The sequence below is a fragment of the Mus pahari genome, chromosome 5 (assembly GCF_900095145.1).
Source record: "Mus pahari chromosome 5, PAHARI_EIJ_v1.1, whole genome shotgun sequence".
Lineage (NCBI taxonomy): Eukaryota > Metazoa > Chordata > Mammalia > Rodentia > Muridae > Mus > Mus pahari.
Genome location: NC_034594.1, coordinates 117,446,341 through 117,466,312, shown reverse-complemented (window position 1 = coordinate 117,466,312; position 19,972 = coordinate 117,446,341). Strand labels below are relative to the sequence as shown.

General features: G+C 36.7%; 1 protein-coding gene across 1 annotated transcript in view; it reads left to right on the top strand.

The window, feature by feature from the left end:
• Cdc73 (cell division cycle 73) overlaps positions 1-19,972 on the top strand; it is a 94,604-nt gene that overhangs the window by 27,742 nt on the left and 46,890 nt on the right. The window contains exons 8-10 of the mRNA XM_021198424.1: positions 969-1,067; positions 2,303-2,381; positions 4,870-4,934. Of these exons, the coding sequence (XP_021054083.1) occupies positions 969-1,067; positions 2,303-2,381; positions 4,870-4,934 (243 nt within the window). The remainder of the gene's footprint in view (positions 1-968; positions 1,068-2,302; positions 2,382-4,869; positions 4,935-19,972) is intronic.

Below are 19,972 nucleotides of genomic sequence, written 5' to 3'. Positions count from 1 at the left end.
GGTAGTTTACAGTAGATACTCACATATTCCTTAAACCATTGGTAGGGGCAGGAGTCCCAAAGTATTCTTAGTCATTGGGGGATACTGTTAATCTTAGGTAAAAACTCGGGAGAACAATGTATCAGGGGCCAAAAGAAGGTTATTTCTTGAAGGAAGGAGGACCTAGTCAGCAGTGTTAGACAAGCTTAGTTGTGATTATTTTCTATCTTTTCAGATTTTAGAAATGTACAGTGGCTTCTACAGATAGCTGTAACTTTTAGCATTTTAGGAAGACTGTGGCAATCTGAATATAGCACAGGAATGTATTATACTTGGAGGATTTAGGAGCTTCCTTTGAAACAAATGTGTTACATTTAAATGCTTCCTTTTTTTGGGTTACATATTTGAATAGATGCAGAATAATACAAATTGTATTTAATTGTTCTAAGAATGATTTCTAATAGCCACACTCAAAGTAGTTGGCTTTATTTTTATGTGTCATTGTATTACCTTGTTTTCTTTTGACTCAAATACTCAAAGGTAGGAGCTTCATAGGAGGTTAGGGCTGGGGATATAGGGTAATGTAGAACACCTGCTTGTCTATGTGAGGGCCTAGCATCAGGAGTGAGGAGGAAAGATACTTATTTAGTTCAGGTTTTGGAGACTGAAACTGGAAGATTGGACAGCTCCACCTCTTGGTTATAGCATCAAGTCCTACATCAATCTTCTCTGATAGCAGCTACCAAATAACATAATTGTTCCTCATTGGGCCCCACTTTTTAAAGGCTCCTCTACCTCACAGCTAAGGGATCTAGCATAGGGATGTTTGGGAGACAGACCATTTCCAAACCATAGCAATTCCAGTTCCTTATGAATTAGGAAAAGAAAAAAAAGAAGGAAGGAAGAAAGTTTCCATATAAATCAAATCACTAAAGGATAAACCTTTGCACATGTATGCTGGGTTTAATTAGAATCTTTTCATGTTTTAGAATTTTTCAAAGAATATTTTTGCAATTCTTCAATCTGTAAAAGCCAGAGAAGAAGGGCGTGCCCCTGAACAACGGCCTGCTCCAAATGCAGCCCCTGTGGTAAGAATCTGCTTATATTGTTGTTTTTAAAAAGTGCCTTTGTGTTTGTATTTTAGTGTTGTAATACTTACATTTTAAACATTTTACATCAGTCTGTTGTGTAAAGTTTTGTTACTTCAGCATACTTGAAAGATGTAAAGACCCTCTCCACTTTTAAAAGTTATTTCAGCAGTAATTTGGGTTTCTTGAGAAATACTGGGTGAGAGTCTAAAAAGGAGTTCATTAGGAAAAGCGTTCTAAGAAATTATTTTAGGTTGACCATTGGACCTTTTGTTTGATGTCTTTGTTGGCCATTCACCTTGGTGTGTGATTTTCCTTGGTATCTGCTGTATGGCCCCTTGGTTATACCTCAGATTTAGTTCCTCTGATGGCTGACTGGCTTACTATGTGAGGTGTCACTTAGAACCCTTCAAACCATAAATTCATGACATATAATCTCCATTGAAATTCTGAAATACCCTCTAGTTTGCTGTCCTTCTACCTCTTCTCAAGACTTAAGAAAGGCAAAAAGTACAATTCACATTAGTTCAATTTCATGTAGAATTTAGAAAAAAATTAAGAGTACTAAACATAGCCTTGAAAGATATTAGTAATTTTATTCATGAGGTCATTCGTGGTTAATGTTTAATGATATTGAATTAATAGTAATACTTAGGTATATTTTTAGTTGGCTTACTACAAATACCCCCCACCCTTTCTTTTTTTCCCCTCTGAGACAGGGTTTCTCTAAGCCCTGGCTGTCCTAGAAGTCACTTTGTTCAGATTACCATTAGGGAGAGAGTATTATTTCACAAAGTCATTTAAGCAGTTAACATGCATCTGCTTACCATATATTTCTGCAGTTTTAATAGAAGCATACTTGAACTTTTTTGTTTTTTTTTAATTGTTGGTATAAGGATGGTCATTTTCATTTTTGGAGACAGGGCTTCTCTGTAACAGTCCTGGCTATCCTAGACTTGTTTTGTAGACCAAATTGGCCTTGAACTCACAGAGATCCNCCTGCCTCTGCCTTCTGAGTGCTAGGATTGCCTGGAGGGATGGTCATTTTCAGCCAGCAAATATAATATTGAATATTGATTCCCAGTCATCAAAGGCCAAGTAGTCTACTTAGTATATTCTGTCTTCTGTGCCATATTGATAATTATACTTACTTTTATAAGTGTCCCTATCAGGTTTTAATTATAAGTGTTAAATAAGTAATATGTAAAAATATTAACTGGCAACTTTTTTTCTAGGATCCTACTTTGCGTACAAAACAGCCTATTCCAGCTGCTTACAACAGATATGACCAAGAAAGATTCAAAGGCAAAGAAGGTAAGTTGCTTATCCTCTATCTTCTTCAATCATGGTCACACTGAACTTTAGTGGTAGGATAGTGTGATACTTAAGAATAAGGCTTGTCAGGGCTGGGAAGATGGCTCAGCGGTTAAGAGCTTAACAATCTGTAATGGGATCAGATGCTCTCTTCTGGTGTGTCTCACGTGTACTCATAAAAAACAACAACAAAAGAATAAGGCTTATCAATTAACTTCTTAGTATAAATCTAGTTCAGTCATCTGTTTTTGTAAGTAAAAGGGTTTTTTTTGGTTGTTGTTGCTTAAACCTAGTCATATTTATTCATTTATGTGTTATCTGTAGCTGACAGCTCTGATGAGTAGTTTTGACAGAGATCATTCTGCAACACCTAAAAATAGTATTTGGACTTTACAGAACAAAATTGGTTAGCCACTTGTTGGTATCTTTGATTCTGGATCCAGATGGCTTATGTGTGTCTTAGTTAATTTTTGCATAGATTTTATTGTTATTTTGACTGTATTCTGTTACCTCATATCTCTAAATATTTATTAGTAGTATTAACTTGTTTCATAGAATTACTTTGGGGATAAACCTTGTGCTAAAGATGAAGTTCCTTGTGTAATGTTTGATAACATAATAAACCACTCACAAATGCTTGCTGTTATTGATATTAGTTTTGGATATAAAGAATTTTGGGATGGAAAATGTCATATGTTAAATATGAATGTGTACATTTATAGTTATGCTCCAAGCATAGAATAGCAGCAAAGTGTGAGGGGTTACTTTGTGACAGCCTGATTGACAGTGTAGCTAATATAATTTTGAGTCATTTCTTTATTAGCAGAATGTCAGTGAGGTGAGGTTTTCACTAGTTTCTCTTGAGATCTTCACTCATTTTGTCTGCCCTTAGGAAGATGTGAGATAGAAACAACTGAACATTTGCTATTTTTTTTCTGTATCATCTGAAGTCTCTGGGCAACTTTTTAAAAAAGGATGTATTGTTTTGATGCAGTAAATTGTTTATGTTGACTTCACTTACCAGAAAAAGGCAAATGGGTACCACAGCAAGACAGTGATCCAGTCTTTTATTCACTTTGGTGTTTTAGAAGGAATGAGTTACATAAAATATTCATAGCACATCTAGTCCTGTAAGGACCAACTCCAGCTTCTTGTTTAGATTCTTGTTTCTTCACCACAACTGCAAAATCTTACATATAACACAAAGGCATATGGTATATAATTTGCAAAAGTACTTGCTATATGATTTTGTAAGAAGTTTAGAACATATACTCTATGAAACCAATTTTTCAATTAAAATTTTTTCACTAATAGTCACATAACCTTGATGAAATTTAAGCAGTGTATGTTTTATTTCAATGACATGTGTTATGTTTATGTCATTCTTTCACTGGTAAAATATTGTCAAACACCCAAATTGACTGCCATTAGTTGATTGACCATAACAAGAGCCAAAACAGGAATGAAAAATAAATTGCTCTGTATGTATAGAATTAAACGTTTACTTTTAGAAGAGAGAGAGAAGAGCATGTTGCACTCTGTTTTGAAAAACTCAGTGTGAGAGCAGCAGTTTCTACTCATTGTATAACAGTGGATCCCATAGATTAAACTTTGGAGCAAAAGTTTTTGTAATTTAGGAACTTCCTATTTTACATGCTTTTAAAGGTACAACCATTTAGTAGCTAGTAGTAAAAATAAAGGCATTATATGTTTTTTATTTAGCATTTACAATTTTTATTTTATTTCATTTTTATGTATATGGATATTTTGCTTATGTGTATCCATGTATCACATATATGTGTGGTGTTCTTGGAGCCTGAAGAGGGGATTAGAGCCCTTGAAACTGAACTTAAAGGCAGTCATTATGGGCTGATCATAGGGGCTGGGAATTTTACCTAGTTTTTGTTTGTTTGTTTTTTGTTTTTGTATTTTCTAAGCATAGCTACTGCTTCTAACTGCTGAGTCTTTTTTGGTGTGATTTTTTTTTTTTTTAAAACAAAATTTGAAAGATAATCTTAACCAGATTGTATGCAATAAATGCCTGGGCATTTATTGAATATCTTTTTGCAAGTGTCTTAAAGTTGTTATTGTTGTGTTTTTTTGTTCTTTTTTGTTTTTTGTTTTGTTTTGTTTTTTGTTTTTTGTTTTTTTTTGGGGGGGTTTTGTTTTTTCTGAGACAGGGTTTCACTGTGTAGCACTGTGTGAGACTGTGTAGCACTGGTTGTCCTGGAACTCACTCTGTAGACCAGGTTGACCTGGAACTCAGAAATCCTTCTGCCTCTGCCTCCCAAGTGCTGGGATTAAAGGCGTGTGGCACCATTTATTGAATATCTTTTTGCAAGTGTCTTAAAGTTTTTAATCTTTAGAAACATTTGATAAAATGTATTGCATATTCACAGCTTTGTTATGTTATATGTAAAGTAAATTGTGATCGAAATTTTTAATGTCTTGAAATACATAAATCATAGTAGACTCTTTGTCTTTGTAGAAACGGAAGGCTTTAAGATTGATACTATGGGCACCTATCATGGCATGACACTGAAATCTGTAACGGTAAGTTATTTAGATTTTGTTTATTCCAGGTGTTTTATGTGAGTAGCAGATGGTAAATTTTTATTCTCTAGCTTTTTTTTGTTGTTGTTGAAATATTTATTTTTAATGACCATTGTAGTGCTAGTAGTTCTGTGTGATATAATTTCATTCATTAGCATTCTGCCTTATTTTTTTCCTTTCTATTCTGAGCAGAATTTATACATGTTTTGACTAATATACAACTGTGATTATGCTGTGTCATTGGAATGTGTCTTTGTCAGGGTTTCTATTCCTGTACAAACATCATGACCAAGAAGCAAGTTGGGGAGGAAAGGGTTTATTCCGCTTACATTTCTATACTGCTATTGATCACCAAAGGATACAGGACTGGAACTCAAGCAGGTCAGAAAGCAGGAGCTGATGCAGAAGCCATGGAGGGATGTTCCCTACTGGCTTGCTTCCCCTGGCTTGCTCAGCTTGCTCTCTATTGAACCCAAGACTACCAGCCCAGAAATGGCACCACCCACAAGGGGCCTCTCCACCTTGATCACTAATTGAGAAAATACCTTACAGCTGGATCTCATGTAGGCATTTCCTCAACTAAAGCTCCTTTCTCTGTGATAACTCCAGCTGTGTCAAGTTGACAAAAAACTAGCCAGTACAGGATGTTTAGAGTCAATGAGGAGTTGAAGATTGTACTGGCCATCGTTTAAAAATCTAATACTGTGTTCTTTAATTCTCATTGGAAAAATTAGAATGGAACTAGACGTCTAGACTGCTCAATGTCATGAGATCTGTCTCCAGATCAGCTAAATAAGTAAATAGATTGTAGTGGTGGAGTGCTTATAAAAACTCTTGATGGAACCAATATTTATATATTCATGAATATCATAGAGTAAGTCTTTGATTCAAAGACTTTTTTTAGCTATCTCATTTGTTTTCTTTTCTTTCGCTTTTCCTTTCCTTTCTTTTTTCTTCCCAGTCCTTTCTCTTTTCTTCTCTTCCTCTCCTTTCTTGCTCTTGTGTCCTACTCGCTCCCCACACTGTCTTGATCACTCATTCTATATTGTTTTTACCTTGGACTTAGAACGTTTGGGCTCCAACTTCCTTTCTCAACTTGCTGAGTAGCTGGAACAATAGGCTCTCTTTAAATTTTTTTTGTTTTTGTTTTAAGCTATTCAGAAATAGCTTGGCCAACTTCTGTTTAACACATCTAATTATTATTATTATTATTATTTTTTGGTTTTTCGAGACAGGGTTTCTCTGTGTAGCCCTGGGCTGTCCTGGAACTTTCTCTGTAGACCAGGCTGGCCTCGAACTCAGAAATTCATCTGCCTCTGCCTCCCAAGTGCTGGGATTAAAGGCGTGTGCCACCACACCCGGCTTAACACTTCTAATTATTATGTAGTAAATGGTAGTATTGGATGATTTGAGTCAGGTATACTCTTAACTTTATTTTGCATTTTTATGTTCTGATGCATACCCCTTATACTTTAAAAGTCTATGTATATGCATTGTGTCTGTACTTCAGAACTAAGAGTGTTACTAATTTTTGTTCTTGCTTGTGAATCTTCAGAGACAGACCTCACATGACAGGAAATAATAGTTAAGATTTAATCTTTTTACTTAGAATTTGCCATAAAAATTTATGGAAAAGTTTCAATTTTTTTTAAAACTTCAAATTGGGATTCTATAAAATTTAGTATTTTGCTAGTATACTTGTTTTTAAGGTACCAGGTTTGTTTTCATATTGTATTATTGAAATTGTGTATAGGCTTACAAATTCATTCAGCAGTTTATTGAGTACTCGTGTCAGGTGTTCAATTCTGAATTCTACAGGTCAAACTGCTTCAAAAAGCCTGATCTCTGAGGTCAGTTGAGCAATTCCTGCCAGGAGATCATTCCCTGAAGGAGCAACAGAGTTAAAAACTGACTTAGTAGACAATAATAGCACTAGTGTTTGCAGATGATGAAGCAAGAACAAAAGTAGTAAAAAATCTAATATAGTCATTTTATGCCTTTTGATCTTTTGTGTTGTCAGAATATAATTAATAGTAGTAGGGTCTAATTTAAATTCTTTGTTTGCTTATTTGTTTGTTTGTATTTTTAAAAGAGGTCTTACTATGTGGTTTTGGCTGGTATGGAACTCACTGTGTAGACCAGGCTGGCCAACTCACAGAGATCCACTGCCTCCCAAGTGCTGGTACTAAAGGCAATTGCCATTGTGCCTGGCTTGAGTAAAATTCTTAGGTGATTTAGTTAGTTGCTTTTGGGGAGACAGAATTTGTCTATTGATGATTCCCAAAGTGAATTGCCAGGGAACTGAAGTTATTCTTATGTAACCAACCATTAGTAGTTTAGCTCTTCTCTCTTCTCTTCTCTTCTCTTCTCTTCTCTTCTCTTCTCTTCTCTTCTCTTCTCTTCTCTTCTCTTCTCTTCTCTTCTCCTCTCCATGTTTCATAGCTCTCTGGTATTTGTTTTATTATAAAAGCATCTAAATTTAAAGGGTGAATTGTGGGGCCATGGATGTATGGGAAAGAGTGGTGTGCGAGAGAGCCCACATCCCGCCAGAGTTCTGGTGCTCTGGGCACGCGGTGGCAGAAGGACTGCTGGATACTTTCCACGCAGTGCTGGGTGGCCCCAGGTGGGCATCTGACTGTGTTGAGCCACTGACCCTACACGGTGGGTGGTGGACAAGGGGCAGCCCCAGGTACCAGGTTCTCAGCCTCTGGCATCCCATGCTGGATACTGCGGAGGAGCAGAGAACAGAATAGGGACCCTGGGGTGGCACTCTGCTCGGGAGATAAGGGAAGATGGCAGGGAGGGGGGGGGACTAGTTGGTTCCCCCTCGGGCAAAAATCCTTGGTCAGGTCTGTGGCTGGAGGGCAAGAAGGAAGGCCATCTGTCAGGAGGTTAGAGCAGCTCTCTTTAGGAGAAAGCCCATTATTCAAACACGGTGGGCCTTGATGGCCGGAGACAGTTTATGGTTTTAGAGCTTTATTTTAGAAAGGCAGGGGGGAAGAGAGAAGGTAGAAAGAGAGAGGGAGACCAGCCATGGCCACATGGAGAGATGGGAGGAGAGAGAGAGAGAGAGAGAGAGAGAGAGAGAGAGAGAGAGAGAGAGAGAGAGAGAGAAGAGAAGAGAAGAGAAGAGAAGAGAAGAGAAGAGAAGGAAAGCTAGAGAGTAAGAGAGGTAAAAGCTTAGAGAGAGTGAGGTGGGGCCAAGCAGCCCCTCTTATAGTGGGCTTGGGTATCTTGCTGTTGCTAGGTAACTGTGAGGAGGAGTCTAGCCAGAATGCCAGAAGCTTGGGACTGGAAGCCACACTCCTCTCCTGTGGGGGCTGTGGGGGAGGTAACATCAACAGGAGCCAGGGGTCCAGGAGACATGATCGAACACTTTCTGTCCCATGTAGGTGGGAATTACCACCCACTGGGTCCCCCAGGGTTCAAGACCTCAGCTCCACTGGAGACCAGGCTGTCTGTGCATAGCCCGTTGCCCCACAGTGAATTTACATAAATTTATGCTATATGAGTTTGAGTTTGAAAAATAATTATACACACACACACACACACACACACACAGAGAGAGAGAGAGAGAGAGAGAGAGAGAGAGAGGGAGAGGGAGAGGGAGGGAGGGACTAATAAAAAGGGATTACTTTGGAATGTAACAAAAAGACTAAAAGTGGTCGATAGTTTTATTGCTTTCGTAAATATTTCGAATCTGCTACTTGTTGTTGTTGTTTTTGAGACAGGATTTCTCTGTGTTGGTTCTTTCAAGACATCGTCTCAATATGTAGCTCTGTCTGCCCTGGAACTTGCTTTGTAGACCAGGCTAGCCTTTAACTCAGAGACATGCCTGCCTCTGCCTCCCAAGTTCTGGGCTTAAAGGTGTTTACCATCAGGCCTGGCTTTGAATCTTCGACTTTTATGTGATTATTGCGTATTTACTAGAAAGAAAACACACAGGCAAGTAATGTTTAGATAAGTGTTTATCTTTATTTCTCAAACTTATTCTTCCAGTTTAGTATTTTTTCCTTTTTTTTCTGTTTTGAAATTATTATTTGTGAGCTTCAACAACTTCTTACCTTATTGCGTTCAGAAAATTTCTTTTATATTATAAAGACAAATGTATATTAAATGTAAAAGGATTCATTGCCCACATATGACTTCCTTTCTGTTATGTATATGATTCATCTTTGCTGATATTATTCTTAACAGTTTGATATGCTTAGTTTATGTAATTCCTGAGATTAGGATTGACCTACATTAGGATTGATCTTTGTAACTTTGAACAGAGTTCTCTTGACACACAGCTAACTTAGTACATTAATAATTTTTATAGTGTCTTTTTTCTGTATGCGTTAGACAGGTTTGTGTTTTAGTAGTCCTAGCTCTAAGTTATTAAAACATATAAATAAAAGTCAAGCTATAAGGTATTAAGGAACTAGAGAGATGGTTCAGTGGTTGAGAGCACTTGTTGCCCTTCCTGGGGACCCCAGTTTGGTTCCTATCACCCAGGTGTGGCAGTTCACACCAGCTTGCACCTATAGCTTCAGGAGATCCAAGGCCTCTGTGCACACATGCACTCAGGTGTACACGTGCTTACACTTTTTTTTTTTTTTTTTTAGTTTTTCGAGACAGGGCTTCTCTGTGTAGCCCTGGCTGTCCTGGAGCTCACTTTGTAGACCAGGCTAGCCTCAAACTCAGAAATCTGCCTGCCTCTGCCTCCCGAGTGCTGGGATTAAAGGAGTGGGCCACCACGCCCGGCTATGCATACACCTTTAAGGAACAAATTTGTGTGGTAAAATCTGATTAACTTTTTCTTTTCCTGGAGGTGGCTAATCACATTTTTTTTTTTTTTTTTAAATTGTATTTTGGATTTTGGTATTGCTTTTTTTTTTTTTTTTTTTTTTTTTTTTTTTGGTTTTTCGAGACAGGGTTTCTCTGTATAGCCCTGACTGACCTGGAATGAACTCACTTTGTAGACCAGGCTGGCCTCGAACTCAGAAATCCACCTGTCTCTGCCTCCCAAGTGCTGGGATTAAATGCGTGTGCTACCACCGCCCGGCTTTGGTATTGCTTTTTTAAGACAGGGTTTCACTATGTATGTAGCCTTGGTTGGCTAGAATTTGCTATATGGACCAGGATAACTTCAGACTCTTAAATTTTTCACCTGTATCTGCCTATTGACTAAGATTAAAGGCATGGGCCACTACTTTATAGAGGAAAACTCTGTTTGTAGGTCACACTAGCCTTGTATTTCTTGGTCAGGGTTCTCCTTCTGTCTCAGCTGTCTACATAGCTGGTGTTCAGGTACATGTTGTATCACCTAGCTTCCGGTTAACCTTTGACTTAGATATGTCAAGGTGTACTTTTAGTTTGACATTAAAATGTTTCCAGAGGCTCAAGGTACACAAATGTCCCCAGAGTTTTTAGATGGAGTCCCCCCACCCCCAAATAGGTTCCTGGAATTGTTTGTTTATTTTGGTTTTTTTGAGACAAGGTTTCTCTGTTTAGCCCTGGCTGTCCTGGAACTCATTCTGTAGACCATGCTGGCCTCCAACTCAGAAATCTGCCTGCCTCTGTCTCCCAAGTGCTGGGATTAAAGGCGTGTGCCACCACTGCCCGGCCTTTAATGTTTTAAGAAACATTAGATCAAATAATTTTTTTTGTGGTAGAGAAATGTAAATTTTTTTCAATTAATTATTTAGTTTACATCTCAGTTGATGTCCCCTACTTCTCCTGGTCCCTACTGCACACAGTCCTTTCCCCATCTCCCCTCCTTTCTCCTGTTAGGGTGGAGCCCACCCACACTTGCACATCCCAGTCTCTGCAGAGCTGGACTCATTCTCTCCTGATGAGGCCGCCCAGTTAGGGAAACTGAATCCACAGACACAACAGTTTTAAGGGCAACCCTTGCTCCAGTTGTTGGCGGACTCACATATGTACAGGGTTGGGGGAGGGTTTGTCTAGCCTGTGTATGCTCTTTGGTTGATGGTTCAGTCTCTGAGAGCCCCTAAGGGTCTAGGTTAGTTGACTCTATTGGTCTTCTTGGAGTTTCTATCCTTTCCAGGACCCCGGATCCTTCCCCGTGCTCAGCTGGGCGTGGTGGCGCACGCCTTTAATCCCAGCACTTGGGAGGCAGAGGCAGGTGGATTTCTGAGATCAAGGCCAACCTGGTCTACAGAGTGAGTTCCAGGACAGCCAGGGCTGCACAGAGAAACCCTGTCTCAAAACACCAAAAAAAAAAAAAAAAGGATCCCTGAGCTCTGTCCAGTGTTTGTCTGTGGGCCTCTGCATCTGTTTCTGTCAGCTACTGGGTGGAGTCTTTCAAAAGACAGTTATGCTAGGCTCTTGTCTGCAAGCATAACAGATATCATTGATGGTGTCAGGAATTAGTGCTTGCCCTTGGGATGGGTTTCAAGTTGGCCCAGTTATTGGTTGGCTAGTCCCTCAGTCTCAGTCTTTGACCCTGCATTTCTTGTTATTTATAAGAATATTTTGGGTTGAAAGCTTTTCAAGTGAGCTGGTATCCTTGTCCCTCCAGTGGGAGTTCTTGCCTGGCTACTTCAGATTCCATTTCTCCACTGCTAGAGTGTCAAATAAAGTCACCCCATAGAAGTCATCAGGGAAATGCAAATCAACCCAACCCTGAGTTTCCATCTTATACCCATCAGAATGTCTAAGATAAAAACTCAAGCAACAGCACATACTGGCGAGGCTATGGAGCATGGGGAACACTCCTCCATTGCTGGTGGGACTGAAATCTTGTACAGCCATTCTGGAAATCAATCTGGAGGCTTCTCAGAAAATTTAGAATAGTTCTACCCCAGGACCCAACTATACCACTCCTGGGCAAATACCCAGAAGTTGTTACACTATCCCATGCTTAACCATGTTTATAGAAGCTTTACTCATAAATGTTTTTAAATGTGGGGTTATTGGGCAAAAACAGTGTTCACTGGTAGTTTTCTCTTTACTTACTTTTACTCTTGAAAAGGACTGATATTACACAGAATTTACTTATATAAAGTTAGCTTAAAGTTACAGGTAGAAGTAGAAATGTATTGAAGAAAAGTCTTCCTATATTTCACATATTAGTGTTTTGCTTTAGTAGTAGTAAGAATCTATGAAGTTTAAATTTGAAACCTCTTTAGTTTACTATGCTTTATACATTTTTATAGTACATGTAATTTGTGAATGGACCCTCATCGATTAGGAAAAAAAATGTCATTTGCGCGTGTAGTGCTATGTATATTTCTTATGCTTGGGATGCAGAAGCAAGGCTGGCCTATCTAGCAGTTTCCAGGCCAGCTGGAGCTCTGTAGAGCAACTGCTGCCCAGTGTCACTATTACCCCAAACAAGGAAAATTCACCCCTGTGAATGCTTTCTATGATATAGTAATTGAGATAGAGTTAATTAAGACAATAAGGATCATTTCTCTCTCTTTTTAAAATAAGATGTACTTAGAGTTTATTCTTGTTCATAGGGATTTGGTAATTTCATTTTGAATCCCTTCTCTGCCTCTGGTCTAACCTACTTAAGGGTATGTAGAAAGGTTCTATATGGCAACTATTTGTTCCTTTTTTGTTTGTTTGAGATAGGATCTCTCTACATAGCTCTGGATGTCCTGGAACTTGATAATGTATATCAGGTTATCCTCAAACTCACAGAGACCCTGCCTCTGCCTTCCTAGTGTTAGGATTAATGGCATGTCCTAGCATGGTGGCGGGTACTGTGCATATTTGCGGAAACATTTTACTTTTCTTTAACATTTATTTAGATTACTCCAGTAGATATAGGGTATAGTAAGTTCTTAAAATAAGTATTTTATCGTGAACTGTTTCCAGAGCATATAAAATGGAGGTAGAATAATGATACCATTATTTTTCAGGGTAATACAAAATTTAGTATCTCATCCAGATTGTAATTCTTAAAAGCAGATAGACATACATAGCTTCTATGTTTTTGTTTTTTTCAAAAGACTTAATTATTTATTATATGTAAGTACACTGTAGCTGTCTTCAGACACTCCAGAACAGGGTGCCAGATCTCATTATGGATGATTGTGAACCACCATGTGGTTGCTGGGATTTGAACTCAGGACCTTCGGAAGAGCAGTCAGTGCTCTTAACCGCTGAGCCATCTCTCCTGCCCCAGCTTGTTTTTTTATAAACCTCCCCTTTATTATTCTTTGTTGACTAATTAGTTATTTTCTGCTTACAGTGTTTTGGTAGTACTATAGTAGCAATAATGTTCTTGATTTGAGTCTAGTTCTAGGCCAGCCAATGTAGAGAAATTACTCAAAGATTGCTTCCTTTTGTTCTATCTGAACTAGGCAGGCTGACTTCCTTCCTTTTCTTAACCTTTTGGGTGCCTCCTATATATCATGTACTCTGATGGATACTGAGGCAAAAAGAGATAAACTAGATCTTTTGGAAAAGAGTGAGTGACTTGAAAATGTAATTATAATGAACAAACGTGTAGAGGTACTTTGAAGAGGTAATACTTGAAGATGATCTTAGGTGTTAGGAAAGCATGAAAACATAAATTGGGTATAGTAAAGAAAAATTAAGATTAAAAGCTCTGTGATGAAAGGAAGAACATGGAAAAGGTAAAAGTTTAAAAGATTGAGTCAATTGTTTTGTTATTTGTCTGTAGTAGAGTTTCTTCTCAGAATTAGAGTGGCCTGATGTTCTGAAATGCCAGCACAATACATCTTGTTAACCATATGCCCAAGCATTTTTTGTTGTTGTCTAAAATTTGCCCCTGTTGATAGTAATCTGTTGTAACTTTAACTTATAATTTTCATCATAAGCAATCTATATGTTAGGTTTCTTTTATGGTACTAGTTATACAATATCATGAGAGAATAGCCACAATGGTCTGAGCTATGGCTCCTTTGTTTCTTTTAGATTGTCACAGAACTGAGCCGTCTTCTATCTAGCATTGTGTCAACCATGTCAACATGGTAGCCCTAGTTGCTTTTAAATCTCTGATCTAAAGCATGTGCTAGGTGGCTAAAGAGAAGCCAAGTACTTTGGGGACACTAGAAATGTCAGCTTTACAGTCAGTCCTGCCATTGAGCCACAAAATTTTGTTTTTATGTTAGTAAAGATAGTAGAATTTATATCATAGTTCTGTTTAGGATTTAAGAAGCTTTTGAGCTGTATTTGTGCTAAGGAGCATAATGCTGAGCATTCCCAGTTTGACTTACTTACAATATTGGTTATAGCCTTGTTTATTTACTATTACTTGTTCAATGATACAGTTTTTATTCAGTGTTAACAAGAGTAGTTTATTTATGAATTAAGAGAATGTATTTTTCCCCCAAATCCATGGGGTGTTTTTGTTATAGTTGTGGATGCTTATGCTATAGCAGAGAAGGTAATTGCAAAGAAGTTCTCATATAGATTGATAACTTAGGGTACATTTTACTATTCATCTGTTTACTGTACATCGAACCTAGATGTATAGGAAGAAATGTCATTTATTTGTATATATTTTTTCTTTTGAGAAAACTATAGTATTTAAGACTTTAATGTTATAGAAATATTACTTCCACATAACAAGATTTCATGTGCTATATTTTTAGCCTGATCTGTATTATATTGCTTGTGAATATTACACTGGAACTAATTTTTACAACTTGATTATATATTTCAAAGTGATTGTGAACTACCATGTGGGTGTTAGGGAATGAACCCAGGCCCTCTCTAAGAGCAGTATAGGATCTTAACTGCTAAGCTATCCTCCAACCCCCATATCTCTTAAGCTTTTGAAAGATAACTTTATAAATTTCCTGGCTATTACACAAATATTAACCTACTAATATTTAATATTAAATATATATACTAATATTTTATAAATGAATTTTAAAATTACACTTGCATTTTCACAGATTGTTCTAAGAAGCCATCATTAAAATTGATGCAGTTTTTTTTTTTTTTTTTTGTACTCAAAACATGTTTCTGCATAGCAGTTCTCCTCAGTTTTTCTAGCAGCAACAGCTTTGTAGGTTTCCCATCCCCTTAAACTTGTTTGTTTTGTTTTGTTTTACCTTTGCTTTATTTTGCCTTTTTTTTTTTTTAACTGTTGTGGCACTGGCTATAGATTTGGCCAATATCTTGATAAAGAACTTTCTATTATGATTTACTGGTCTGTTTGTTTTAAAAAACCTATTAAGCATTAGGTTTTTTGTTTTGTTTTGTTTGTTTTTTATTAATGTGAAAAGGGCTCTTACTTCTTTTAGGTTTTTGTTTTGAGGATCAAAGATGTACATGAATACATTGAATTGTATTGTCCTCAGAATTGTTAGATTGTAGAGCAGAATTTAATTTTACTTATTGCAAAATTTGTTTTATCATGCATGCATAATACTGTAAATTTCCTCTTCTAGTGCATAGCTTGCCCTTTTTCTGTTCGGCTGTTATTTAGAGTGAACACAAATGGTAAATGGGTACTAATTTCACTTCATAAATAACTTATTTATGGTAGAGACTTTAAGATCAGATGTATCATTATACATTTTTTTCAACATAATCAGCATTTAGGCGGTAATGTACTTGATGGAAGTGGACTAGAGTAGAGTATAGTAACAGGTGTCAGGGAATTTCAGTTTATATAAAAGTTTTATAATAATTTTTAGATTATGTATCTTCCTAGGTTTTATCAAAAATCCTTTTGTTTTTTTGCTAATAAGATTGCCTAATCAAATTTAATAGTCAATTATTCTTTACTCAAAACCACCTCTAAATTTAAGAGATGCCACTAACATGTACAGCATATCCTTTAAAATTAGTCTAGGAGCTAGAGAGATGGTTCAGCATTTAAGAGCACTTGATGCTCTTACAGAGGACCTCAGTACATTCTAAGCATCCAAATGATGGCTTGCAATCATCTATAACTCTAGTTCCAGGGTATCTAATGTCTGCTACCTCTGCAGCTACCAGGTATGTATACGGGGCACATATACATTCAATCAAACATTCATACATGCTATAGCTACATCTGGTTCTGGGACCTGTACAAAAACAGTCTTTAGTTTTAATTTAATATTCTCTTTTTATCATATTATCACCAAACTTAATTTTGTTTTCTATTTCTTGGCATTGGCACAGCTTTAATTATTTACTTTGAATAAATTTAATGCCATTATTAAATATATTTCTGTGTTAAATTTTAATCCATAAGCCTACATTTTGGCCTACTACTTTATTTTAAATAACATGGAACTTCTTTACTATTTAGAAAAATAGATATTATTGTTTAGTATTTCTGTTATTTCATAATTGAAGATCTGAAACATTTTGTTCATGTGACAAAATTTAGTATATTTAATGACGTGCTTTTTGTAAGGGTGTTAGATAGTTTTTAATACTCTGATGGCTGTTGGCTGAGTTTTAGTATGCCATATCAGTTTTCTAGTGTTTATAAATTAATTTAAATCTTCAATAAAATTTGTCTTTGGTATAAGTCTTACATTCAAATTATTTTCCCATTACTATTTGGTCTTAGTATTCATTGGGTTGTGTGCTAAATTCATCTCTTCCCTCTCCCCCATCCTGCCCAACTTCATTTGATCTTTAATTCTAAGTTTTGGTTTCTTTTCCAGGTCTTTTTCTTGATGGATGTTTCTTTTAGTGTTGTTCTTCTTGTCTTTCCTGCTTCTCATTTCCTCTGTGAGTGACTGCTCTCATGTTTATTTTAAGTATCTGGTTTAAAATTCTTATTGTTTCTGTTCTGGACAGATCTTACAATTAGACGCTAAATTCTTGGAAGTTTGGAGTAGTTTTGTGTGTGTGTGTGTGTGTGTGTGTATGTGTGAACAAATTGAAAAAATTTATTTGTAATGTTTGTAAATGGAAACTAAGATTCCACTTTTTCTTTAGTTGGAAAAAGTATTATTATAGAACTGGATAAGTTTTGCAGTTGAGTTTGTATTATAGTGACCCTGAGATAACTTATACATTATAATGAATCATTATAGTGAATACATTATAATGTATTATAAATGGTGATATAATATAAAAGTTATCCTAGCTTTGACAGAAGGAACTTTATGAGGTTTAACTTTAGACTGAGTGTAGTGGTTCCTGCTTGTAATCTCAACACGGAGGAAACTGAGGGAGGGTCATGAGTTTGAGGCCAGTTTGAGCCTCGTGATAAGATCTTATTTATCTCTTTTAAAGATAAAAGGAGAATTACAGCTTTATAAAGTGAGGATCAAGTGGTCTATAAAGTGCTTGCCTAGCATATGAAGCTCTGGGTTCAAACCCAAGCACCATGTAGACAAAACATCCCCAGAAAGCTAAACTAGAAATACCCTTTCTTTAGCTGCATTATACTGTAAAAGATGATCTTCAAATAATTGTGTCAAATTTGGAGACACCTGTAATCATAAAATTATTCAGGCTTTTTAAAGTTACTAGTATTTTGTGGTGCCATTTCCGTTGATCACTATTTGAATGGCTTCCTCAGCATTTACCATTGCTGCTTTTTTCTGTTCTGACTGATCTCTCTCCAGATAGAATATATTTCTTCTTTAGATACGTAGATAATTTAGCTTAAGCACTAATATGTTTTCATATTCTGCTGATCTGTTCAAGAACTGTTCCTTAGGTAACTAAAATTTACAATGTAGATATCCCAAAGGTCTGACTTACTGCAAAAGAGGATAGAAGTTGTAGAATGTGTTTGCTTTAATCTTGGTGCCAACCACATTAAATTGTGTTAATTTTTATGGTAAGAGAGAGGCAAGGATCTCTTTCTGGATTCCATTTTTCTTCCTTCATACATATCAGCTTGATAAATGAACAGGTTAGCTTAAGTACTGCCTTCTTCTTTAACTCAACTTAAGTGTTACAAAACACTACAATTTGTTTTTTATCATGGTATAAAAAATTCATAATGCACTCAGAATGAATACAAAAGCCATACATAAATAATAAATTGAATATTACTAAAAGTATCTCTGTAGAAAACAATGAGTAAAGACACATGTGATTATATTGTATTGGCACAGCACATACCTACTGCACAGCTTGATGTTAGCAGCATTAAAAATATTTAAACTTGAAATATTTATTTGAAAGATGTGAAGCTTTACTATAGAATAGTGGTAGTGTAGGGAAGATTTATTCCTAAGAATAATTGGATTAGACAAGTTTTGATCACATTTTCCTGAGCTGATGACATTCCACAAATAAAAATCATTTAATGAACTATTTTTAGTAATGTAATGTGTCTTCTCTTCCTCCTAGCTCTCTTCTTCCTTCTTTCCCACGTACATAAAAAATAATGATGATATAAGTGTGGTAGAGGTTGCCTCATACTTCAACCAAATATACTAACATGTATTTGCTGTACAAGAAATCTGTACTGTAGCAGGCACCAATTAGCTGGAGTTGCTGAAAAGGTTTGACTCCTTCCTTAGTCCATCATGGTAACAAACAACATGAAAGCCTGGCATTTCTGTTTCCATTTTTCATTTGTTTCCTTTATTTTGTGTCACCTGTTTACTGGACAAGTAAGCACATTAATCATTCAGGAAGTGTCTGTTTATAAGCAGGTGATACCTCAGGTACAAGGATAGATTGTTTCATAAACCTTCAGTCACTTTGAACAAGATGGAAAGGTGAAACAGACTTGTTAAGATCAGAGCAGGATCTGTGATGGAAGACTACCCTGGGCCAGAATGTCTTCTAGGAGCCAGATTAGTCTCATTGGGAATGATGGTGACCACTAATAGATTAGCAGCTTCTTGTGAGGTAGGAGTTGATAAAACCCTTAGTGGGACCACACCTTGATGAAACTGCATGATTAAATGTATATATCTCTCTTAAGCTTCCCTAAGTCTTCCTTTATTTAAATATGCAGGAATATCAGAACTCTTGAGACTAACATTTGGGCTGGACTTCTTTCTTTGTTAGTATTTCCAGTACTCATTAAGTTTATTAGAACAGAGAACTAAGTGTAGCTTGTTGTGCTCTTCTAAACCTTGGTCACCCTACTGTTTTTATTGGCCTCTAGTTTACATTGTATTAGTTCTTGTCCATGAAAATATGCAAGTCATCTTTTATATAGTATGATTTTTACACATAGTCTTTTGTCTCTGTAACTTTAGTTTATTTCACCAAGAAACAGTTAAGAAGACTGTAGGAAAATTAATTTTCCCTAAACCACTTATTGTCTTAGCTGCTCTTTCAGAAATGTTATCATTGCGGACTTGTTTTTAGTGATGTGTGTACTAGATGGGTCAGATGAAGAAAAGTGTATGGTTTTAATTAGTGATCCAGGTTGTTAGCATGTGACCATAAGAACAGAAGTTATTAGTAAGGGTAATTTCTGGTATTTCCACATGACCAGTAGCTATGTATTGAGAGTGTTGAGAAAGCACTCATGGTTTTAGTGGCACATGACTTTAACTCCAGCACTCAAGAGGCAGCCTGAGTTGCATGACAATTTTGAGGATAAGAGACTAGAAACAGGGTTTAAATATATACTAAGTGTTTATATAGTTATAGACCCCGAATTAACTGTTTAAGGCTTTATTTTGTAGGAAGTAAGTTTACTGGTCCCCTTCAGTGTGTAGTAATTGTTGTTTGCACTGCTAGATGCAAGTGTGTGGTGTGTGTGCTCTTTAGTTTTCCTTTCCTTTTTGAAAAAATGTTGTATAGGTATGAACAGATCTCTGATAATGCAAAGGTGTTTTAAACAAAAAAAGAGCAAACTTTAAGAAAAAGAGGAGTAAAATGCTAGATCATCCCTCTTTGTTCATTAATTTCTAACCTCACAGGTTTTACATTGTATCACTAGTGTTAGGTTGGCTCAGACTCAAAAAGATATCCTTATTGCAACATCTTAGGTCTTTTAAATTGCAAGGAGTAACAAAACTTAAGTTATTTTGAGACTTGGCTAAAGATGAAAATGCTAGTCAAGCCGGGCGTGGTGGGCCACACCTTTAATCCCAGCACTTGGGAGGCAGAGGCAGGCGGATTTCTGAGTTCGAGGCCAGCCTGGTCTACAGAGTGAGCTCCAGGACAGCCAGGGCTACACA